The 26,416-nt window shown below is 42.0% G+C and overlaps 1 protein-coding gene across 1 annotated transcript in view; it reads left to right on the top strand.

Annotated features, from left to right (window-relative positions):
* The window catches only part of MYO10 (myosin X), a 256,328-nt gene that overhangs the window by 147,944 nt on the left and 81,968 nt on the right, over positions 1–26,416 (top strand). The window contains exons 13-19 of the mRNA XM_040431698.1: positions 1,408–1,508; positions 2,090–2,156; positions 2,624–2,716; positions 3,379–3,447; positions 3,851–3,933; positions 6,043–6,151; positions 7,729–7,809. Coding sequence (XP_040287632.1) covers positions 1,408–1,508; positions 2,090–2,156; positions 2,624–2,716; positions 3,379–3,447; positions 3,851–3,933; positions 6,043–6,151; positions 7,729–7,809 — 603 coding nt within the window. The remainder of the gene's footprint in view (positions 1–1,407; positions 1,509–2,089; positions 2,157–2,623; positions 2,717–3,378; positions 3,448–3,850; positions 3,934–6,042; positions 6,152–7,728; positions 7,810–26,416) is intronic.

Raw genomic sequence — 26,416 nt, 5'->3', positions numbered from 1 at the left:
GAGTGTGCAAAGCAGTAATCAAAGCAAAAGGTGGCTACCTTGAAGAACCTAGAATATTACATATTTTCAGTTGTTTCACACTTGTTTGTTATGTATATAATTCCACGTGTTAATTCATAGTTTTGATGCCTTCATAGTCATGAAAATAAAGAAAACTCTTTGAATGAGAAGGTGTGTCCAAACTTTTGGTCTGTACTGTATATATATATATATATATCAGACTCTGCTTGGAGTACAGCCAAGTGGTGTACTACATACCTAAACTCAGAAACCCAAGGCACACAAATAAACTAGCATGCTATAATTAGACAAAATTATATTCTGTGAAAAAATATATAGCTTTAATGAAAATACAGACATACCCATCTAAAAGCACTTAAAAAACACCACTTACTGCACTGTGATACATGCTGTCCCCAACTCAATCTCCCTCATTCTCCCAAGGAGAGAGGATCTAATGATCTAATGATACTTAGGGACATGGCGTGATTACATGTACAAATGTTCATTTTCTCCCTCTGTAGTAAAAAAAGACTCTTTGCCAAACGCTCTATAATATATGTGTGTGTGTGTATAAATATATATATATATATATATATATATAAAGACACACATATTAGTGGAACCTAAATAATATACGCATGCACACTGTCCTCAAAACTAATATAATTATCATCAGCGTATAAATATATACCGGTAATATATATAGCGCCAATACAGAGGGGCGCATTATATGTACTAAAGAGTGGGCCATTGTATATATACTATGGGGCCATTATATACGGTATACTGTACAGGGGGCACTGCAATGGGGCTTTATAAAATACTGGGGCCACTATAGGAGGCACTATAACTTATTAGCACTGGGGGCATTAAAGGGGTGCCTTGTTACTGCTGGGGGCACTATATGGGGTTTTATTTCTACTAGGGACCCTATGGGGGAATTATTATTATGAGGGGTATTATTATTAAGCACAATATGGAGGGCATTACTAATAAGGGGGTTGCTTTTGAGGGTACTGTAGGGGGCACTATAAGCAGTATAAGAGCAATATTATTATGGGGGGACTATCTTTATGGCAGTATAATTTGTATAGTATTTGGGGGCCTTGGGGAGCACAGAGTCCACAGTATTGGGGGTAACAGCAGGATGACAATGTTGGGGCACAAGAAGGGGAAGGATGATAGAAAAGTGAGGAACCTAAGATGTCTGTGTGCTGAATTCTGTAGGGACAGCAAGAACCTTAATATATATATATATATATATATATATTACATAAATTGTACTTTATATTTGTGCGGGAGGGAGGGGCCCAATACTGAGTTTTGCTATGGGGCCCCACGATTTCAGTGTACGCCCCCTGATGGTGCATCTGTTTTATTTGAGCACTTATTTTCTCGTTTTAGGTCAATCGATTTGAACAGTTCAACATAAACTATGCAAATGAGAAGCTGCAGGAATATTTCAATAAGCACATATTTTCCTTGGAGCAGCTGGAATATAGCAGGTAACTGTCAATGCTTGTGAACTATAAAAACATCAAACATAGGCCTCATGCACACGACCGTTGTTGTGTTCCGTTCCGCAAAATGGGGTCCGTTGTTTCGTGATCCGTTTCCGTTTTTGTTTCCGTGTGTCTTCCTTTATTTTTGTAGAACCACCAGACATAAAGGAATGTAAAAAAAAGTCTAAGACAGGTTTGCCATGCAAATGATAGGAATAAAACGGACGCAGACTCGCGAGCGCGGATGACAATCTTGTGTGCCTCCGTGTTTTTTAGCGGTCCCATTGACTTGAATTGGTCCGCAAACCGTTTTCCGCGGAAATAATAGGGCAGGTTATATTTTTTTGACGGACTGGAACCACGGATCACGGGCGCGGATGGCAAACGGTGCACTATCCACATTTTCAACGGCTCCATAGAAATGAATGGGTCCGCATCTGAGACGCTAAAATCGGCGGAACGGACGCAGAAGCAAACAACGGTCATGTGCATGAGGCCATATGGTGAAAATATATAATGCATACAGCATAGTAGCCTCAGTCTCTGTATATAATACTTCATTCACCCCGTCATTTTTACTTTAGAGAAGGACTTGTATGGGAAGATATTAACTGGACGGATAATGGGGAATGCTTGGATTTGATTGAGAAGGTAAGGATTTATAACAGTACTTGTCTAGATGAGACATGTTCATATATCTGTATCTACAAGATACTTAATGAGCAGCATATGAAAAAGGACATGATGTAAATAGTTTTCTTCTAGATATTACCAGCAGAGGGAGTATGTCTTGTCGCAGGTGACTGTGAACAGTTCATGACATCACTCATTTACTAATGATGTCATGAATCTCCCAAAGCAGTCAGACAGAGACCCTTAGGCAAGGAGTGAGGCATTGGCTCTTATCAGGACAAACTGATCTTTAAATATTGTCTGGAGATTCCCTTTAAGTTGACTTAAACATTCTGCAGATCTTTTTTCTATATGTAAAGTGTTGTACATAAGATATTCCTGGTAGAAATAGCAACTGTTAAGGAAAACTTTGACAATTTTCTCAGAGAACAGCCTCCAACATGACTGACATCACCGACTTGTTTGCATCTTTTTTGCTTTACCAGAAACTTGGTTTATTAGCACTATTCAATGAAGAAAGCTACTTTCCTAAAGCCACCGATAGCACCTTACTGGAGAAGTTACATAACCAGCATGCGGTATGTTGTACTTTTATCATTCTGTTAGTTCATTGTGTTAGTACATTTGTAATCTGTTTAAGTTAAGGTTAAGACATGAAGGCCGTAGTCAACGGACAACTCTATATAGAAATCAGGAAAACACTATGAGATAGTATACCTAGTTACTTACACATAGTGATAAGGTCCATCCTATCCAAACTATACTCCTACCATGTTGATCTAAGGCAAAACCCCTGTCTATGCTAATTGCTAAATTTTAGGTGAAACGTTGCTTCCCAACCCCAAGTATGGCAATTAGAATAAACGTGAGTTATAGATTATATTTTGGACCCTAAATATCAGGGTACTTTCCTGTGGGGAAGATGAAATTAGTAGGTTAGGCGTGAGGATGCCCACAGAAGTAGTGTATCTTAATGCCCCTGGATGCACTGCGGCATGTAGCAGAGAACAATCCATTATATTCAGTAGGTCATGAGACACAAAGTGGACATTAACATTCAGCCCTTTGGTCCTCAACATCTGTATTATGATAATTCACCTTTATATTCGTGTTCTTCTTATTACAACCACTTTGATTCATGATATTTTCCACAATGATAAATAACTATTAAATACTTCCTATTGTGTACAGAACTTTGGTTTTCATCTGTGATGATCTGTGTATGTTTCTTTTTTTATAGAATAACTCCTTTTATGTGAAGCCAAGAGTTGCTGTTCACAACTTTGGTGTAAAGCACTATGCTGGAGAGGTAACTGTTCGAAATTTCTGTGAATTGCATACATGACTTTAATGATATAGGCCAAGACACTGACACATTAAAGAGGACCTGACACCAACCCTGTCATGTCTGTTTTAGTAACCACTTTCCGCATGAAATAACAAATCCAGAGAATATTTCATTATGAGTCCTGTGCCATTAGTCTGTTATTCCCCCTACTAGAAGTTTATGAAGTTTAGGGTCTGTCCCTGCACCGTCTGACACTGTAGACACTGATTGGATATTATCAGACTGTGCTGGAACACCCCCCAATGGCTAACACACAATTTGCCATCAGATTCACATTTCCTAGTTTTTTTCTAGCTAATTCTTCATTGGACATGTTATAAAGGTTGTCTAGCTGTACAGTGATGTTCTCTGTTCCAATTAAAAGGTCTTGTATGATGTTAGAGGTACTTTGGAAAAGAACCGAGACACCTTCAGGGATGACCTTCTCAACCTTTTACGTGAAAGCAGGTAAGGCACAGTGTTTTCCCTACAAGTACTGTATGAGTGTTTGTAGAATGACTCATTACCAGGCATATAATAGAGGTGACTGGCAGCAGTGTAATGATGGTAAGCAGATGTTTCCCCTAGTGCCACCACAGTTCAGCTGCATCCGGGTGTATTTCCTCGGCAGAAAACTGGCCAGATCCCATTATACACTGCCCGTCCAAAAAAAAATCGCCACCAAAAAATATTGTTGGACCGCCTTAGCTTTGATTACGGCACACATTCGCTGTGGCATTGTTTCGATAAGCTTCTGCATATGTCACAAGATTTATTCCATCCAGTGTTGCATTAATTTTTCACCAAGATCTTGCATTGATGATAGTAGAGTCTGACTGCTGCGCAAAAGCCTTCTCCAGCACATCCCAAAGATTCTCAATGGGGTTAAGGTCTGGACACTGTGGTGGCCAAACCATGTGTGAAAATGATGTCTCATGCTCTCTGAACCACTCTTTCACAATTTGAGCCCGATGAATGCTGGCATTGTCATCTTAGAATATGCCTGTGCCATCAGGGAAGAAAAAATCCATTGATGGAATAACCTGGTCATTCAGTATGTTCAGGTAGTCAGCTGACCTCGTTCTTGGAGCACATACTGTTGCTGAACCTAGACCTGACCAACTGCAGCAACCCTAGATCATAGCACTGCCCCCACAGGCTTGTACAGTAGACACTAGGCATGATGGGTTCATCACTTCATCTGCCTCTCTTCTTACCCTGATGCGCCCATCACTCTGGAACAGGGTAAATCTGGACTCATCAGACCACATGACCTTCTTCCATTGCTCCAGAGTCCAATATTTATGCTCCTTTTTTTCTGGTTTGCCTCACTGATTAGTGGTTTTCTTACGGCTACACAGCTGTTCAGTCCCAATCCCTTGAGTTCCCTTTGCATTGTGTGTGTGGAAATGCTCTTACTTTCACTATTAAACATAGCCCTGAGTTCTACTGTTGTTGATTTCACCAAACGTTCAAGTGATCGCCGATCACGATCATTCAGGATTGTTTCCCCGCCACATTTCTTCCTCAAATACGATGGGTCCCCACTATCCTTCCAGTTTTTAATAATGCGTTGGACAGTTCTTAACCCAATTTTAGTCGTTTCTGCAATCTCCTTAGATGTTTTCTCTGCTTGATGCATGCCAATGATTTGACCCGTCTCAAACAGACTAACATCTTTTCCACTAGATGTGTCTTTCGACATGGTTCTTTAAGAAATGAGAAGCAACTCATTGCGCCAGTTGGGGTTAAATAACTTGTTGCCAGCTGAAAGATAATCGCCCATGCAGTAATTATCCAATAGGAGGCTCATAACTATTTGTTTAGTTAAATCCAGGTGGCGACTTTTTTTTCGGACAGGCAGTGTAGTAAGCAAGTATCCAGCGATGTCTGGCTATGCCAGATACGATGTTCTTCAGTAGTCTGTTCCTCTACCAGAGATATGAACCTAGCCTATGATCAGCCTTTGGGGAATTGTACCAGGTACTTTATAGTAAAATGCCAAGATCCCCAAGACCGTTAAGGTGTTGCATGCTCAAACAGTTCAAACCAGTCCTGATCCCCTCCTTGTTGGAGTTTTATCCTATAGGCCCAAGGTCCAAAGTGAATTTGAAGAACACAAAAAGGTCCCAAAGAACTCCTAAAGAGCTCACACGTGCTAATAGAAGATATTTATTATGTTGGTCACTCTGGCAAAGGCACACGTGTTCATTGCTGATGGCACACTGGAACTGAAGTGTCTCTTCATCAATGTTGGTGCATGCTTCTCAACAGAAAGCATATGTGAGCTCCATCACCGGTCACTTTGCATACACCGGCCAACAACTGAAGTGCCATAGGATCATGTACATTTTGGTAAATTCAGTTTAGGTGTGCTTTTGTCCTTCTTGATTATTTGGATAATCAGGTGCCATACTTATAAGAAATCTAGTGCTGTTATTTGAGCCATGTTAATCTACAGACCCCAATTCCTAAAAACTGTAACGGTGAAGTGTTTTCTTGTATGTATGGCGAATACTTATTGACTTTCTTGATTCTGAAACTATCTTGTTGTCTTTCTGTGTTTATTTTATCTAGACTTGATTTCATATATGACCTGTTTGAACATGTGTCAAGCCGAAATAACCAAGATTCTCTAAAGTCTGGAAGTAAGCACCGGAAACCTACTGTCAGTCTGCAATTCAAGGTCTGTATACAGGCTCCTTCACACAATGTTATATTTTTTAAGTGCATGAAAATATGCGTTTAAATAGGACCTGTCACCACGAAATGCAGTGCAGTCTGCCGGCAGCAGGTTATAGAGCAGAAGGAGCTGAGCAGATTGATATATAGCTGTGTAAGAAAAGATTCAGTAAAAATTGTAATTTATACATTTAAGCCTCAGCTTTTTCTGACTTCAGTTGTACACGGGGCTGTCTTATTAGTAATTGATAGCATTCTCTGTATAAGAGCTAGTTCAGACGGCCGTATGAATGGGTCCGCATCCGTTCCGCAATTATGCAGAACGGGTGTGGACCCATTTATTTCAATAGGGCAGCAAAAGATGCAGAAAGCACACTGTGTGCTGTCCGCATCCATAGTTCTGTTTCAGGGCCCCACAAATAATATAGAGCATGTTTTACGGAATCTTTTTACAGAATTATATATCAATCTCCTCAGCTCTATAACATACTGCCTTCAGATTGCATTGCATTTTGTGGTGACAGGTCCTTTATAAAACACCACAATTTGTTAAATGCAAAATGTAGTTTTAATGTTGTTTTTTACATTACAAATCACATTAATCCACTACCATCTGATTCAAAGATTCCACTTTGAAACACATAAATGTAACATAAATGTAATGGAAAATGCCACAAAATGTCACACATAACAAATCGACACAAAGGAAAAAACTATTGGGGTAGCTACCCACACAAAATGCCACTAAGAACATCATACCAAAAGCACGGTGCATTTTGGAAAAAAAAACACCACTGACCCCTAAGGGTACTTTCACACTTGCGTTGTTGGATTCCAGCAGGCAGTTCCGCAATCTGTATGCAAACGGATACCATTTGTAGACGGATCCAGATCCGTCTCACAAATACATTGCAATACCGGATTTGTCTCTGCGGTTGTCATCCTGAAAAACAGATCCGGTATTTATCTTTTTTTTACATTTTTAAAGGTCTGTGCATGCGCAGACAGCAAAACCGGATCCGTTTTTCCAGAACACTTGGGGCCGGCATAAATGCATTTCAATGGAAAATAATGGCAAGAGTTCCGGAATTTTGGAAGGGGAAAATACCGCAGCATGCTGTGGTATTTTCTACGTCCAAAACCGTACAGTGACTGAACTGAAGGCTTAGAATAAAACTGATCAGTTTTTTTCCAATATTGAGCCCCTAGGACGGAACTCAATACCAGAAAAGAAAAACGTAAGTGTGAAAGCACCCTAAAACACAACCAAAAATAGTGTTTGTAGCATGTTGTATTTAGTGCAATTTATATTTCACTAGACTTTAAAGAAAATTGGTCACATTGATTTTAGGCCAAACATTTTTTTTAAAGCCCCATAGAAATGTAAAAACGTTGCATTTTTCACAAAAATGTTCTATGTGAAACCAGCATGATACTATGGAAAATCTCATACTAGCACCAGAGGGCGCTCTTCAAAGATAAAACCGATGTAGACTTGTATAGAATGGGAAATCTGCAGAACCCTGTGGTATATCAGTTATATTTAGTCTGAGATTATTATAAGGCTGTTCTTTATTTTAGAATTCCCTGCATTCCTTGATGGCAACACTCAGCATGTCTAATCCTTTCTTTGTGCGCTGCATTAAGCCTAATGTACACAAGGTAAGACAGTTCTGAATAATTAATAAAACCGCAATGGGGTTTTTAATTCTTTAGTGTATATGGGCGCTGTATACTGTTATGTCTGTAATAGAGGCACTGATCTCTCATGTAATCATATATATAAGCTGTGGAATAGAATGTTGTTTCTGATAAGGGACATGATAAGGGATAGGCAGAAGTTAATTACCACATTGTTTTGTCCATTTATGTTTCCTGATGTGCTGTCTTATGTTGGCTCCATATAACTAACAATTTACTCCACCCAAACTACATAATTCCCCTGTTACCAGTTATACCTGTTTTACTTGTGCAATTTCAATCAAGAAAACAGAGTTTCCTTTGTACAAAATTTCTAATCTATCTCTACCAAATATCGATGAATACTCTCGTTTGTGAGAATTTTTAGGCCATTTTGTATTACCTTACTTAAGTTATATTACATTGTTTTAAAGAAATGCAACACCTATATGTTTTTTTAATTAATATATTCTGCATATAGATATTCAATTTTTTAATCCATTTAAAATTTTGATGGTAGATTTTAGATTTTATTTTCTTCATACCTCACAAGTACCCTTCTTTTGGAGGGACAGTCCCTACTTTTGACCAAGACCTTCTATCCCTCTTGCTCCTTGAGTGTCACTCTTTGTATCTAAGGAGTAGATTGCCTTATTACATTTACTATATTTATTGCTGGGGCAGTGGCGTATCTAGAGTGGTCCCAGTGCAAACTTTGGATTTTTTCAAAGAGGCGGGCAGATTTTTCTTTACACTAAGGGCTCTTTTACACGAGCGGATGCCGTGCGGGTGATCTGCTGCGTGAAAGAGTGCCAAGCCCTGCTCCGGACAGCAGAGACACGGAGCATTAACATGATTGATAATGCTCTGTGCCTCCCTGTGACCTTTTGACTACTAAATCACAGTGAGATAAAGTTGTCACCGTGATTTTGTAGTAAAAAGATCACAGAGAGGCACGGAGCATTATCAGTCATGTTACTGCTCCATGTTTCTGCTGTCCGGAACGGGGCTTGGCACTCTTTCACGCAGCATATTACCCGCACAGGATCCGCTCGTGTTAAAGAGCCCTAGGCCCAATGCATGGCTACACTCACCCCGTCCTAATAAAATCTGGTCCTACCTCATCCATGGTGTCGCTGGCGTTGGCATGATGTCCACTGGATCCAGAACAGGGTCCCTGTGGTCATAGAGAAAAAAAGAATAATCACATAAGGAAGGGATGGTGACTGCCCCTGTGAAATCACCAACAGGGGGCGCTGTGCTGGCCTGTAAGACTGAGCCATGCCAATGTATAGCAGTGTAATCTAGGACATTTCCCCTAAATGCTACTACACAGTACTAATGTCCACATTGTGGCCCCTCACATTACTAATGCCCACCTTGTGGCCCCTCACAGTAATTAAGCCCACCTTGTGGTCCCTTGAAAATAGTTGTGTCCTCCTTGTGGCCCCTCACAGCAGTTATGCCCAACTTTGTTCCTGTCACAGTAGTTATGCCTACTTTTGTGCCCCCTTACTGTAGTTATGCCCAGATATGTGCCTCCTCACAGTAGTTATGCCAGATTATGTGCCCCTCAGAGTGGTTATGCAAGATATGTGCCCCCTCACAATGATTATGCCAGATATGTGCCCCCTCACAGTAGTTATGCCAGATATGTGTCCCTCAATAGTTATGCCTGATATGTGCCCCCTCAGTAGTTATGCCTGATATGTGCACCCTCACAGTAGTTATGCCAGATATGTGCCCCCTCACAGTATGCCAGATATGTGCCCCCTCACAGTAGTTATGCCCACATAAGTGCCCCCTCACAGTAGTTATGCCAGATATGTGCCCACTCACAGTATGCCAGATATGTTCCCCCTCACAGTAGTTATGCCCACATATGTGCCCCTCAGAGTGGTTATGCAAGATATGTGCCCCCTCACAGTAGTTATTCAAGATTAGGCCGCCCCCTCAGTAAAGATGCCCAATTTTGTGCCCCCTCACTCTAGTTGTTGCCCTCCTTTTGCCTCCAGTCTGGAGCTTTATGGAATAAAAAAAAACATACTTACCCTCTTCCCTGATGACACGCTCCCACACTCACATTGCACTGCTGGCTGTGCTGAAGGCCGATTCCTGGGTTTTCAGCGTTCCTCCCACAGCCAGCAGTGCGATGTGCGGCCAGCAGGGGGAGCGCCTGATCTCAGAAGAACAGTGAAGCAGGGAGCGGAGAGGTCGTCCTGCTTCACTCTGAAAATGAACAGCCCGGCAGTGACAAGAACAGCCGGGTGAGTGCGTTTCCCCCCCTCTTCCTTGCCTCCTCTTCCTTGCCTCTGCGCTCCCCCTGCCTCCTGTGCCCCCTTATGTTTGAAGAGCGCTCTGACGGGGCCCGACAATCTCACTGTACTTCATGCCGGGCCCGTCAGAGCGCTCCCATTACATATGAGTGCAGCGGGCCCCCTCCCGCCGCCGAGCCGTTCGCGGTTGCACCCTCTGCGACTGCGATTGTTACGCCCCTGTTGCTGGATTATCCCAAATTTTCTAAAAAAATCCCAGCTAATTTGGCTTGTACCAGCCCGAAAATAGGTGGGGTTTAATTAAACTCTGCACAGAAGTGAATAACCTTGGAAAGGTTTGGGGCATATCCAGGGATGAGGCTTAGATGCCCCAAATTTACCAACACAAAGTGCACCAGGGGCAGGCCCAGTCTGCTCTGTGCACCCTTGCTCCTCCTGCTTTCTCTGCCAGCCACTCTGTCTACTTTATTAACAGAGCCAGATGAGATGACTCTGCAGGAACCTGGCCCTGTCGATTAAAGAGGAAGCAGGGGAATCCGGGGTGCCCAGAGTGGTTTGGGCCCACCCCCAATGCACGTAACTGCTCATTTGCATATAGACTAAAAGTACTTTTTCTCCACAGTGAAACAACTGATCACTAAGTGAAAGGTATCATTACATTCAACTGAGCTAGTGCCACAAGACATTGTGCCTGGTTTTCCTGATTTCCTATAAAATTATTCGCATAAATTCGCATAAATACTATATGCAAGAAACAAATGGATCTTCACACAATGAACCATAAATTACCTTCTTTCACTAAAAAGTTAGAAGCTATGTTCCTGCACATGATTATGGGGGCTGCCTTCTTGCCAGAACTGCTGTTAGTATTTGCTTTGAGTTTATCCCTAAACCTCCTTCATTATTTTTCATCTGTCTGCATTTCATTAACTATGTGTACTTTATATTGTATGTGAAAAACAGGTACATAACAGGAAATGACTGGCAGTAGCAAATTTTTTAATGAGCCCCCCAGCAGCTTTCCCACAAACCCTCCACCCGTATAGCGCGAGACCTGTCACTGCTACAGTAGTCACGTATCCTGTCTCAAATGGGTGCTGATGTGGAAGACCGGGGACCTGCATAGCTGGTGGGGAAGTGATGGAGCCAAAACCCAGTGGCAGCAATCATGTAAATATGATCACCACCACGCTTGGTCATGTGAAACAAACATGTTTAGGTTGTAATCATATGACATCAGGGGACATTAGAGGGAGGAGATAAAAGAGGTGAGAACTGCAACTCCCAGCATTTTCCTGGCTGTCATGTTGAATCTATTGCTTCTCCACTTTCTTATCCTCCACACAAAGCCCCTCATGTCACATGACATTACAGGTCCTTCACCACACTTCTCTTCCACTCCTGAGCTCCGCCCCCTCCTAAACTAATCACAGGTCCTTCAGCTCTTGCAGTGTAGCAGATACAGAGCAGGTGCTGATCAGTAGTCATTGCTGCTGTGTCTGGAGCTCTCTTGTTCTCTCTGTTATCAGACATTAGTAGAGCCTGGCGGCCCCAGCCCCTGCTAGTGTGGGCCCCATAGCAGCCACTGTGGAGGTAAAAATACACCACCGAGGTATCACATATACTACGTACATGCCAGTTTACATTTGAATTCCTTTGACTTTGCCTTCCATACATACTACAGTACTTTAGTTACATCATAAATCTCCTTATTTCGCCAACAGCCTGCACTCATTCAGAATTCCTGTCTCTTGTTTTTAATCTAAGTACCTAGAGTTATAAAATCTGACAAAGACATTCCTGGCATATTTCACTTCTACTGTTGCATGTTTGTGTTCTCTTGGTATGTCTCTTATGCCTTGTCAGGCATGTCACCTCTGTTCTGCCTCACAGTATGGGGACAAGCTTCTACATTTCTCAGTATAAGAAAAGCAATGTGCAACTATTTAATGCCATTTTCTTATGTTTTTTTTTTTTTTTCTTTTTAAAGGGCTTCTGTCACAAGATTCATAAGCATTAGAATAGGCTGACTTTAGACCTGAGCGCTGGTCAACAGAATTGATATGTTTTGGTGCCATCCTGACATGTGGCCGCATTTTGGTGAAACGAAAAAATCATAGTCAATTTATGCGTTGCCGTTACTCCTAGATGGTCCGTTCAACCTGCTGCTGCCGCGGCTTCTGCACTTTGATTGACCGGGCCAGGCATTGTGATCATCAATGCTCTTAAAGTCTCATGCTGCGCCATGTGGTTCAGTAATTGATGCAGGTGTAGTACAGCCAAAAGGCTCGCCAACCATTCTCTTCTGGACTGCAGCTGCATCGGTTACTGAACCACTCAGAGCAGACGCAAGAATTTTAAGAGAAGTCAGGGCCAGGCGTAATGATGTTCACAATGTCTGGCCCGGTCAATCAAAGAGCAGGGGGCACGGCAGCAGCGAGGGAAAACAGAGCTCTAGGAGTAATGGCAACGTCCCGGTTTCTCCTAGAGGCACATTTGCATAAATTAAAACTTATTTTTTCACAAAATGCAGCCACATATTAGGATGGGACCAACACACGACAATTCTGCTGACCAGCGCACAGGTCTTAGGTCAGCCTGTTCTAATGCTATGAAACTGGTGACAGTTGGTGGCACACAATATTCAGATAGCCCATATTATTATTGCTTATGGTATTAAACTGTTTGAGCAAATTATACTGCTGTATCAAGAACATCCGATAGGAGACTACCATTCTCTAGAATCTATAGAGGCCATATTACAGTTATATAAAAATTACCATAGGGCATATTGCCTTTAGCTAGAGCAACCAGATGTTTAAATATGACCACCAGACAACAAGCGTTCTAGATGGCCTAGAACCACTGGGGTCATACTACAGAGTGGCCCAAGAAAACGCAGCCCGCCTCCAATATCTCCAAATCAAACTGCCTAATAGTAAATCTGTCTTAGTTGTCTATAGCAACCAATCATAGATCAGCTTTCTTTAGAGCCCTGTAGGAACTGAAAGCTGAGCTCTGATTGGTTGCTAGGGGAAACTAAGACTGATTTATTATTCAGTTTGATAAAAGTGGCCTCAGAAAGATGATGTGCAAAGCAGATTAATTAAAGAAACACAAGAGACCTTTGCCGACAAGTACCCAGGAAGAAAACCACCAGTTAAATGTTGTATTCAGAGTCTGGTTCAGAAATGGCATCAAACTGGCTCTGTTGCAAAAATGAAGGAACAGAGGCCTCCATCGATTAGGACAGCTGAAGTTCTGCATGAAATTCAGCAGCGAACAACGACAATGCGTCAGCGACTGCCGAAATCTCTGAACCTGAAACTGTACCAAAACATGTGTGTGCAGGAACTAAAAGAGTGTGACAAAGCTAAACGAGGAAATTACTGGACTTGGTTGCTTACTATGATTGCTGACAGACGTTTGGACCCATTGCTGTACTTCATGACGGATGAAGCTTGGTTTAATTTATTAGTTCACGTCGAGATAGTTGTCCTCTGAAAATAACCATTTGACTCACGAAACGCCACTTCACAACCTGAAAATTTGGTGTTTGGTGTCAGGACCATGAACAGTGAGTGGGGCAAATTTTCTTCAAATCAGCGGTGAATACTGCAATTTACCTGGACATCTTTGAACAGTTTTACAACCAATTAACACCAAAAGAAAAAATGTCCACTAATAATCCACATCCCCTGGATGAACTCAAAGGAAACCTCACAAACACCATCTGCAGTATCACAAGCAGTATCAGCCAACATAGTCCGACCTGCCTAAAGATGCATAGACGTGAACGGGGACCACTTTCAGCATCTTTTGTGACTTCTGAGCAATAAAAAAAAAAATAATCCATGCGCTCGTTCATCTTGTCATACTATCGCTGGAGGTGGGTTACTTTTTTGTGGGCCACCGTGTATTTCGAAGCTAGAATCAGATGTACTGTTTTTCTGCATTTTTGGTGCAGTTTTTTTAAACGGAAATGGATCCAAAAGAATGGAGTAATATAAGGGATCAACTGAAACATCTCTTTTCTTTATCCAATCTGAGTTAGGCCTCAAGAACTTCCACTAAAAAACTGCCACAAAAACGGCATAACCTTTTTTTTGGAACCAGAGAAAGATTAATTAACGTGAACCATCCAAGGGCGTACTTCTTATGCTTACAATCAAGAGGGAGCATACTTCCTTTACCTATAACGCGGAAGGGCATACTACCTTTTTCAGACTAGTGAGTGGGTGTACTGCCTTTACAGAGAACCACTAGAGGGCATAATTCCTTGGAAACAAAAAGGGCATACTACCTTTACCTGGAACCATCAGAGGACCTGCCACCTGTAACATGTAGTTTGAGCATTACTGAGATTTGAGCATTTCCGTTGCCCTTTTTAGCTGCATATTACAGTCTATGTTCTATTGCTAAGGAGCAAGTAAAACTGACAAACATTTTAACTAACAATCAACCAAAACACATGGAGGGGGGGGTAATTTATTGAGACTGATGTTTTATACACAGGTCTTAATCTGTGTACCACTGGCATCACAGGTGCCACAAGGCCTAGAATTTAGGTATCATATTCCATGCTCTGTGCTAGCCACGCTTTTTTTGAAAGTGGCCAGCATGGCACCAAAATTACCAACTTATTGGTGCCAATTATAGTCACTTTCCCCAGCGAACTATAACACAAAATGCCCCCAGTATTTTACTTTGCTTCTAGGTGATTTGCTTCTTGCACCTGGAACAGTGAAAAGAATCTCCACCACCTAAAATAATATATACAACATCTGCACCTTATTTAAGAAGACTGGTTAGTGTTTTACCCACTTGTGCCCATCTTAGTTGCTATAATAAGGGATTTTCCATATCATTCTACCATTCAGGCATAAAGAACAGATTCTTATAAAGAAAATAGGAAAATATTCTGGATGCTGTATTTTCCTGCAAATTGTTTAGTAATTTTGGGATCTTTTAAATGAACCAACATTTCCTTTCATGAATAACCAATATGAGGGTACGGCCACACGTTCAGGTTCTCTGATGCAGTTTTGGAAGCTAAAATCAGGAGTGGATCATAAAAATAGAGAAAGTATAAAGGACAGATACAGCTTCTCCTCTTTTTTTGAATCCACTCCTGATTTTGGCTTTAAAAACTTCATCAAACAATCATGAGCATGTGGCTGTGCCCTTATGGTTATAATACTGAATTAAGAATATGTAACATGTTGTTGTGTAATAAATATCAATAAACTCACTGCCGATAAAGAAAGTATAAAAGCAATTTAGTGCAATGAATATTACAGTGCCTTGCAAAAGTATCTCACCCCTTGACTTTTTTTCGTATTTTGGTGCCTCACAACCTGGAATTAACATGGATTGTTTGAGGATTTTGCATCATTTAATTTACAGAACATGCCCACAACTTGAAGATTTCACCCCCCTAAAGTCAATACTTTGCAGAGCCACCTTTTGCGGCAATCACAGCTCCAAGTCACTTTGGATAAGTCTCTATGAGCAGTTGCCACATCTTACCACTGGATTTTGACCATTCCTCCTTGCAGAACTGCTCAGCTCCTTCCAATTGGATGGTTTGCGCTTGTGAACAGCAATCTTTAAGTCTGTGTCACGGCCATGGCTATGACCGTGACTCCTGAACCGCATGCGGTTGTCAGCGGTTTTCATTGGTGTTCAATCACAGGTGAGGGCTGTGGTATTGGCCTCATCTGTGGTTGCCGCTGGCAACAGTATGTATGTGGCAGCGTAGCAGGCTGAGCTGTGCCATGCAGCTCGCTACGCTGCGCATGCGGTTTTGTGTGTGATGTGTGGATGTGTGCACTGTGTTTTATGTTATTGTGTGCACGTTCCCTTTAAGTGGTGTTTTCCCTTCCCTGGTGTTGGAAGGGTTAATCTCCTTCCTAGTGTGTGTGTGCACTGGGTGTGTCTGACTGTGGGGTGTGGCTTCTTGGCCTATAAAGCCTCACTGCTTTTGCAGGCCTTGAGGTTGCTTCAGCCATGCTTAGCTGAGAGCAGCCTCATGTATTTGTTACCTGCCAGTAAGAGCCACCCCTGTGGTCATAAACCTTTATGTCAAAACCTTAATGTCATAACCATAATGTCGCTTTAAGTTATTTCTAGTTATGTGTGATGTCCGTGTGATGTTTTATATGTGATTTTGTGCAGCTATGGATCTGGGTCCCTGTGTGGGGATGCGATTGTGATCTGCATCCTGCTTACACAGGGATCCAGTCAGCAAGGCTGTGGCAGGTAGGTGGAACTCTTTGTTCACCTGCCATATCCATAGAGCTGTTTATGTTCCCCCTTTTACAGCAGCTTGGCCGTTGAGACTCCTGCTCCTCCGTGTCTAGGAGGAGTGGGGCAGTCTTACTCAGCTCCTAGCTTAGGGCCATCTTGAGGCTAGCAGGGACTTCTAGTTCCGGAGCATGAGCCCTCCTACCATCAAGGTTGGCTCATGTAGCTAGGAGTCAGGGTCAGGTTAGGGATGCCTTTAGGAGGTGACCTGCTCCCTAATCCTGTCTTCATGGCCAAGCAGCCGTAACATCACCGGGCTTCACACGGCTGAGGATTTCCCCCATCCTCAGCCGTGACAGTCTGACCACAGATTTTCTATTGGATTGAGATCTGGGCTTTGACAAGGCCATTCCAACACATTTACATGTTTCCCCTTAAACCACTCAAGTGTTGCTTTAGACGTGTGTTTGGGGTCATTGTCCTGCTGAAAGGTGAACCTCCGTCCTAGCCTCAAATCACGCACAGAGTGGTACAGGTTTTACTCAAGAATATCCCTGTATTTAGCACCATCTATCTTTCCCTCAACTCTGACCAGTTTCCTAGTACCAACTGCTGAAAAACATCCCCACAGCATGATGCTGCCACCACCATGTTTCACTGTGGAGATGGTGTTCTTTGGGTGATGTGATGTGTTGGGTTTGCGCCAGACATAGCGTTTTCTTTGATGGCCGAATAGTTCAATTTTAGTCTCATCAGACCAGAGCACCTTCCTCCATACATTTTGGGAGTCTCCCACATGCCTTTTCGGAAACTCACAACGTGAAAGTTATGGCTTTCTTCTGGCCACTCTGCCATATGCCCAACTCTATGGAGCGTATAGCTTATTGTTGTCCTATGTACAGATACTCCAGTCTCTGCTGTGGAACTCTGCAGCTCCTCCAGGGTTACCTTAGGTCTCTGTGGTGCCTCTTTGATTAATGCCCTCCTTGCCCGGGCTGTGAGTTTTGGTGGGCGGCCGTCTCTTGGCAGGTTTGCTGTTGTGCCATGTTCTTTCCATTTGGTTATGATAGATTTGATGGTGCTTCTGGGATCATCAAAGATTGGATATTTTTTTATAAACTAACCCTGTCTTGTACTTCTCAACAACATTGTCCCTTACTTGTTTGGAGAGTTCCTTGGTCTTTATGCAGTGTTTGGTTAGTGATGCCTCTTGCTTAGGTGTTGCAGCCTCTGGGGCCTTTCAAAAAGGTGTGTATATGTAATGACAGATCATGTGACACTTAGATTGCACACAGGTGGACATCATTACACTAATTATGTGACTTCTGAAGGTAATTGGTTGCACCAGAGCTTTTTATGGGTTTCCTAACAAAGGGGGTGAATACATACGCACATGCCAATTTTCTGTTTTCTATTCTAAACAATAGTTTTATTTATATATTTTTCTCATTTTCACTTCACCAAGTTAGACTATTGTGTTCTGATCAATAACATAAAATTTAGATTAACAAAACATTGAACTTAAGGCTGTAATGTAACAAAAAAAGTCAAAGGAGGGTGAATACTTTTGCAAGGCGCTGTATATAGTACTATACATAATTCTGGAGAAATATATATATAAAGAATAACATCAGGTGTCAGTGTTACCAAGTCTATTCGGCTTGAGAAGTGTTCATTTTGAATGAATGGGCACGAGTGAAATGTGAGAAGGTACGTGACATTTAAATCTGTCCAGTTGTCAGGACGAGCTTATTGTAATACTTAGCTCCACTCCTAGGATTAGCCACTTCTTTTTTCTGCCGGAGATATTAAAATCTCACACAACTTAAAGATAATTGCTGCTTTTGTTACAGTAAGAAACATGACAAAGTATATGGCCCCTTTCACACGGGCGAGTATTCCGCGCGGATGTGATTCGTGAGGTGAACGCATTGCACCCGCACTGAATACCAACCCATTCATTTCTATGGGGCTGTTCACATGAGCGGTGATTTTCACGCATTACTTGTGTGTTGCGTGAAAATCGCAGCATGCTCTATATCTGCGTTTTTCACGCAACGCAGGCCCCATAGAAGTGAATGGGGGGTTGCATGAAAATCGCAAGCATCCGCAAGCAAGTGCGGATGCGGTGCGATTTTCACGCACGGTTGCTAGGAGATGATCGGGATGGAGACCCGATCATTATTATTATTTTCCCTTATAACATGGTTATAAGGGAAAATAATAGCATTCTGAATACAGAATGCATAGTAAACTAGCGCTGGAGGGGTTAAAAAATAAAATAAAAATGTAACTCACCTTAGTCCACTTGATAGCACAGCCGGCATCTCCTTCTGTATTCTTTCTTTAGGACCTGGGTAAAGGACCTTTGATGACGTCACTCCGGTCATCACATGGTACGTCACATGATCTTTTACCATGGTGATGGATCATATGATGACCGGAGTGACGTCATGAAAGGTCCTTTACCCAGGTCCTAAAGAAAGAATACAGAAGGAGATGCCAGCTGCGCTATCAAGTGGACTAAGGTGAGTTAAATTTTTATTAATTTTTTTAACCCCTCCAGCGCTAGTTTACCTTACATTCTGTATTCAGAATGCTATTATTTTCCCTTATAACCATGTTATAAGGTAAAATAATACAATCTACAGAACACCGATCCCACGCGAGTGCAAAACGCATTACAATGTTTTGCACACGCGCAGAAAAATCACGGGTGTTCGCGCAACGCACCCGCACATTTTCCCGCAACGCCCGTGTGAAAGAGGCCTATATGTTATAACTCCAGATGCTGGCACTAGATCTCGGTATCTAGAATCAGAGATGATTTATTCTAAGGAATGTTTCTGATATTACTCATGATAAGTTTTCCATTAGGTGGCACTGTTTCATGCTGGTTACAAACATTGCACAAAAAGATGCATCGATTTCCTGCTCCTGTGATTAAAAGTACAATCAAGGTAGTCAAAATCTCCCCACCACCACCTCCACTATTTCATGCCCTTCATTCACAGCTCTGTCATTCTGCAATAGGTGCATACATACCGGACGATCAGTAAAATCTGCCCAAGCTATTCGATGCCCAAATGAATGATGCAAATTTACTGGTCACTTGTATCATCACATAGTCACTTACCATTGCTTCAACCATGTTCAGTACAGTATTCTATAAGAAGACATTCTAAGGCTACTTTCACACTTGCGCTTGCCCTCTCCGCTATTGAGATCAGTCATAGGAGCTCAATAGCAGGGGAAAGCGCTTCCATTTTGTCCCCATTCATTGTCAGTGGGGACAGGATTGAACTGAACGAACCGGAATGCACTCCGTTCCGTTTGGTTGCGTCCCCATCGAGGACAGAATAACACAGCGTTTTTCTCTCCTTGATGTGGTGCGGAGCAAGACGGATCCGTCCTGACACACAAAGTAAGTCAATGGGGACGGATCAGTTTTCTCTGACACAATCTGGCACAATAGACAACGGATCTGGCCCCCATTGACTTTCAATGGTGTTCATGACGAATCCGTCTTGGGTATGTTAAAGATAATACAACCGGATCCGCTCAGTCGGCAAAGTGGTTATGATAGGGTGAATGTTTTCTTTTATTTTCAGTAAGTGTAGGTCAGTGAGTGTAAGTATAATTGCAGGCGTTCATAGAGCCGGTCAGTTATAATGTATGAACGTGTGTCTGCAGCCAGGCTAAAATCCAGAACTGGTCCTTCTTCATCATTGTTCTTGTTCCATCATTAGACGGCCTAAACTAGGGCAGTCTCTCATGTCACCTCATTCTTTATAAGTGGGACATATATTCCTTTCAGAGTGAAGTAGCTTGTTCTGTCGCTTCTCCAAGTGGCACAGTCTTTTTTCTTTGTAGATATGGGGACAGATCTACCTTGTATAATGTTTCTCACACATTCTGTGCTAATAAATGTAATTGCCAAGCTTTGTTTTGCACAAACAGGTGACAAATGTAATATTACTTACACCAAAAACTGGTGGGCACCCTGCTAGAAATCAACACACAGATTGTATCTTAGTCTTGGTCAGTCATTATCTGTTATGGACAGGGTGCTACGGGCAGAGCTTCGGCCCACATAAGTGTTCTTCTGCATTGTGAATGTAATGGGGCAGTGATATCCTATACCACTTAATAATTAAGAAAGAAAGATAAAATACACTACTATCATCATCATACCATCATTACACCACCATGACTTTTAAAAATGAAAATAGGCTCAAACCGAATATTTTGTACAGGGGCCTCCATCCCTGATACAGACTAAGTTATGCAGCTCTCTGGAGAGTGCTGGTCACTTCTAGTATAATGTCTATATATACGTTTCTACAGTGGCATACCTTCAATGGGGGCATTCTTCCTGGTATGAAAACACTTTCATGCAGTCACCACTAGGGGAGCTCAGTGCTAACAAATTATTACAGCTTCTTATTCACTCAATTGTAACTGCATAAATTCCTATCCACTGAGCTCCCCCTAGTGGTGGCTGCAGGCAGCTAGCTTTGTAATTCTAGATTTACACTAGTGCTAAAATGATCCGTCAGGCTGTTCGGGTAGAGGAACAACCTGCCAGAGTTCATTACAAAAATCACAAGCAGCACTTTTTGTCTGGCCAAATCCCGGCAGTAATACTGGAAACAGGCCGCTTTCCTGCCGGGTCCCGTTATAGTCAGTGAGCTCTGGCGTGGAAACACAGTATCCAGCAATGCTTTTAGCGCAAGTGTGAAACTAGCCAAATAGAAGGGAAGCAGGAGATTTGTCAGTGTATTTATGCCAGTTGTCTGGTGGGAATACATTGAGAAATACAGTGTTCAGAAGGAGCGCCATATTTATAACAGTAGTCCGATAAAGTGGGTGAGACCGAGGGTCACTTTTTATAAAATTTTTAAATAATTAATAACTTAATTTAAAAAAATTGGAAGGGACTACTACAATATAAACTTTTCTTATCTGGCTAATCTACTAGAGATATGTTGGCGCAGTATTCAGCTCGTTTTGTGAACAGTAGGTTTATAAGCTTTTCTATAGTGTTTGTGGAATACCTCTCAAGATTTATATTATGTACTGTGTGATATATGGACAGACTATTCCGCAATAAATCACAACACACTTAGGCTAGGTTCACATCACTGCTTCTGATTTGTAAAAAGAACAGAAAAATAAACATCCTTTATTTCGAGTGTCATTTTGCATCCGTTTTTGTCAGTTCTGACTGAGATTTGTTATTTTAGACAGGGGAAAAAGAAATCCTTTGGGAAATTATTTTTCTCCCGTCAAAAATATTGGATCTCTGACAGAACTGACAAAAATGGATGCAAAATGAGCACGGATGCTCAAGACAAAGGATCCGTTTAGTTTTTTTCTTGTCTTCTGACGGATCAGAAGAATGGAAAACGAAAGGAGATGTGAACGTGGCCTTATTCGTTTATTTACAGTCAGACAGTATATTACACCCGGGAGTCCACCTGCTGTGATACCTTCTAGATTTTATTCCAGTCATAGTTGGCATTTTTCCTAACCCTCATTTAGTAATTGTCACATTGCACATAGCTGTCTGATGGAGCCTTTGAATTGTGAAGAGCCCATTATTGAGAAGAACCCTTCAGAGCGCCACTGTGGTTGACATCCTACGGACTAGGTTGCCTTGGAAATAGTTGGGTAAGATTTGCAATGCTCAGAAAGCTCTCACAGAGTGTATGCCTCATTAATAAGTATTCATAGGCAGGGCCGACCTGCAGCAGGTTGTCTGTATTTCTTCCAGTTGACTGTTCCAAGAATGCTATTTGCTTAAACCTCAAGATCTTTCCTGCCCGACACAGTTAATTGAAGTATACAGTTCTGGTGGCTGTTTATGCTGCTTGCTGCCAGTTTTTGCTGTACACTGAACCTGCAAGGCTATCTTCCAAGAGTGACCTCCTTTAGGCGCAATGAATTAAACAATCTCAGCCAAAGATATCACATGGGGGACTGGAAATACCAGCCTGCATAAGAAAGCCTTGTGTGTGTGTGCCGGAGCCTGGGTGCACTCCTGTGCAGTCACTGCTAGCATGCAGACCTTTTAGGAAGGAAGGAAAGCGAGCGCACAGAGGAATACAGGAAAGGTAGGTGTGCTGGACTCCTTACATATAGTCCGAGATAGGGATTTACTGCAGGGACACAGGGCTGCCTCTGGTCTAGGGTCGTTACCTGCTGTACCTGGGGTATTGAGCTGATAGAACATGAATTATGCCTTAACATAGTTCTGTATGTGTAAATGAATGGAATAGTGTGTTATAGGTGAAGGTGTTCAAGTTGGAAAGGCGATGGATTTAATACTGAATTTATGAAAAGTATACCTGTCCTTTATGTTTAATATGTTGGAGTTGCGATATTATTATTATTATTAGGGATGAGCGAATCGACTTTGGATGAAACATCTGAAGTCGATTCACTTATCCCTAATTATTATTATTATTTTATTAATATATTATTTTAGAATGCATTGTGTTTATACAGATGTCGCAGGGTTGAATTTGTCGTGAGATAGTTTCTTCTTTGAATTGTGATAACCTGCAAAGACACACATGGGCAACCCTATGAGGCTCATGAGGAAAGCCAAGGCTATCACTGTTCCCCTTTAGTATGAACAATGGGCACAGTGCCCCCTCTCTCCTTATAGAGGACCTGCTACCTCACATAAGGTGTCTAGTGTTTAGTAAATTCTTGCATTTCCCATGAACTAATTTTGGAGCAACTTTTCTTAGACCCCTGTGTTGCGCCAGTCCACTGTTATTCCTCCTAGAAATGTATGAGTAAATTGACAGTTTGATGTTAACATTCCCCTTATCAAATGGGTGTGTCCCTGCACAGTCTAAGGGCTCATGCACGACTGTTGATGTCTTGTGGTCCGCAAATTGCAGATACGCAAAACACGGATACTGGCTGTATTCATTCCGCATTTTGCGGAACAGGATGGCTGGCCCCTATTAGAACAGTCCTATCCTTGTCCGTAATGCAGACAATAATAGGACTTGTTCCATTTTTTTTGCAGAACATCCATGTGGACATATGGACACGGAATGCACACTGAGTAATTTCTGTTTTTTTATGGCCCCATTGAAGTGAATGGTTCCGCATACAGGCTGCAAAAAAAATTAAAAAATTAACGGTCAAAAAATACGTTCATGTGCATGAGCCCTGTTTATGCAGTTTTTTAAGCCAAAACCAGGAGTTAATTGAAAAAATTGGAGAAGTTGTATCTGTCCTTAATACTTTCTCTCCTCCTACAATCCACAGTTGATTTTGACTTCAAAATCTGCATCAAAAAGCCTGAACATATGTCAGCGCCCCAACACTGGCAGCACATTTACTAATTTAACTTTTTTGTATTGCATTGCACCTGCCTATTCATTTCACTTTTGTTGGGACTTGCTGGGTGACTTTCTGTTTCTTGCTCTGCCCTTCTACATAAAACCCACTAATGCTACATAAATTGATTGGTTGAATTGACAACCTAACCCTTGCCGTATTAATACTCCCAGCCCTGCACTCAAAGGCAGAGCTATGATATATTGATATGCTCAGATCTACTAATTTGACAAGATCGATGCTGCTTTGACTCGTATCTAGCTACACAAACCTGCTCTACTGCACTGATATCAATCTGCTATACTGACTGCTATGCTGTATTATTAATCCCAGATTATACACACCGACACAATCTGCACTGATAGATCTGTAATTCTATGCCACTTTATATCACCTCATTTTGCACTTTTATAAACTAACTAGAGGATGTCCTACAAATCTCAGATCTACCATAGTGTTTGACATTATAAGAAACTATTTTCAATATGACCCATAGACCGTCATAGAAACAGACACAAGATGTAAGTAGCTTCTCATCCACTATTTATATTAACAGTTGTCAGCATAATATGGAGGAATCTCAGAAACCTGATAGCAGAATTTGACAAACCAGTCACATCCCATTTATAGGGCTGTCAGATGATTTCATTCCTCCGTCTTCCTGGCACCATCTCTAAAAAAACACTTCATGAGATACAAGCCCATAGTCATGTTACCTATGGAAATGTCAAAAGACTCTGGCTTTTTCCCCAAGAATGTCAGAAGACTCTAGCTCATTCCCCTTACTCAATTAAAAAGATATGCACAATATGCTGAGCCAAGACATATGAGCACCTATAGTCAGAGCGCCTTCACGCTGTGTGCAGCCACAGCACAGCCGACGGCAGAGGATTAGGAAGCAGTGAGTACAGAGCCCGGGGAGCACTGCTCACATAATGGAAGCGCTCATTAGTATTCTCCCCATAAGACGCAGTGACATTTTTCCCCCACTTTGGGGGAAAAAAGGTGCATTTTAGAGGGTGAAAAATAGGATATATACATATATATATAGTGGATCTAGTAATTTAATTGAGTGGATCTAGTATACACAGTTGAGTCAATTATTATGACCACCAGCTAATATCCAAAGTAACTGCTGTGTTCAGCACAGACTGCAGCTAGACGAGCTGGGAGTGACTCAATAAGGTCCTCATAGGTTGTGACAGGTATCTGGAGCCATGCTGACAGCAGTGCATCCCTGTGGGGAGGATCCATAGAGTGAACATGATGATCAAAGTGGTCCCAAAAATGCTCAATTGGGTTCAAGTCTGGGGTATTAGAGTGCCAGAGTAATCCTTGGAAGTCTTGGTCATGCTCTTCCAACCAATGTGGGACATTTCTAGCCATGTAGCATGGTGCATTGTCTTGCAATCAGACAATCGGCATATATGGGTGTATGCAGGGCTGGGACAAGGTCCACCACCAACAGAGGCTGAGCTGCCCAAGTGCGCCCCCCCCCCGCCATTTAGATATGTATGTTTGTTATTAATCAGACATCCACCCCAACCCCAAAGTCAATGTGCAACCCCTAAAGTCAATACTTTGTAGAGCCACTTTTTGCGGCAATCACAGCTCCAAGTCGCTATGGATAGGTCTCTATGAGCTTGCCACATCTCACCACTGGGATTTTTGCCTATTCCTCCTTGCAAAACTGCTCCAGCTCCTTCAAGTTGGATGGTTTGCGCTTGTGAGCAGCAATCTTTAAGTCTGACCACAGATTTTCTATTGGATTGAGATCTCGACTTTGACTAGGCCATTCCAACACATTTACATGTTTCCCCTTAAACCACTCAAGTGTTGCATTTAGCACCATCCATCTTTCCCTCAACTCTGACCAGTTTCCCAGTCCCGGTTGCTGAAAAACATCCCCACAGCATGATGCTGCCACCACCATGTTTCACCATGGTGTTCTTTGGGTGATGTGATGTGTTAGGTTTGCGCCAGACATAGCGTTTTCTTTGATGGCAGAATAGTTCAATTTTAGTCTCATCAGAAGCACCTTCCTCCATATATTTTGGGAGTCTCCCACATGCCTTTTTCGCAAACTCACAACATGCCTTTTTATTTTTTGCTGTAAGTAATGGCTTTCTTTTGGCCACTCTGCCATAAAGCCCAACTCTATGGAGCGTACGGCTTATTGTCGTCCTATGTACAGATACTCCAGTCTCTGCTGTGGAATTCTGCAGCTCCTTCAGGGTTACTTTAGGTCTCTGTGCTGCCTCTCTGAATGCCCTCCTTGCCCGGTCCGTGAGTTTTGGTGGGCGGCCGTCTCTTGGCAGGTTTGCTGTTGTGCCATGTTCTTTCAATTTGCTTATGATAGATTTGATGGTGCTCCTGGGGATCATCAAAGATTTAGATATTTTTTTTATAACCTAACCCTGACTTGTACTTCTCAACAACATTGTCCCTTACTTGTTTGGAGAGTTCCTTGGTCTTCATGGCAGTGTTTGGTTAGTGATGCCTCTTGCTTAGGTGTTGCAGCCTCTGGGGCCTTTCAAAAAAGGTGTGTATATGTAATGACAGATCATGTGACACTTAGATTGCACACAGGTGGACATCATTTCACTAATTATGTGACTTCTGAAGGTAATTGCTTGCACCAGAGCTTTTTTTGGGCTTCCTAACAAAGGGGGTGAATACATACGCACATGCCAATTTTCTGTTTT

Source organism: Bufo bufo, chromosome 5 (genome assembly GCF_905171765.1).
Source record: "Bufo bufo chromosome 5, aBufBuf1.1, whole genome shotgun sequence".
Taxonomy (NCBI): Eukaryota; Metazoa; Chordata; class Amphibia; order Anura; family Bufonidae; genus Bufo; species Bufo bufo.
The sequence above is the reverse complement of the archived record's forward strand: the minus strand, read 5'-3'. Positions and strand labels throughout refer to the sequence as shown.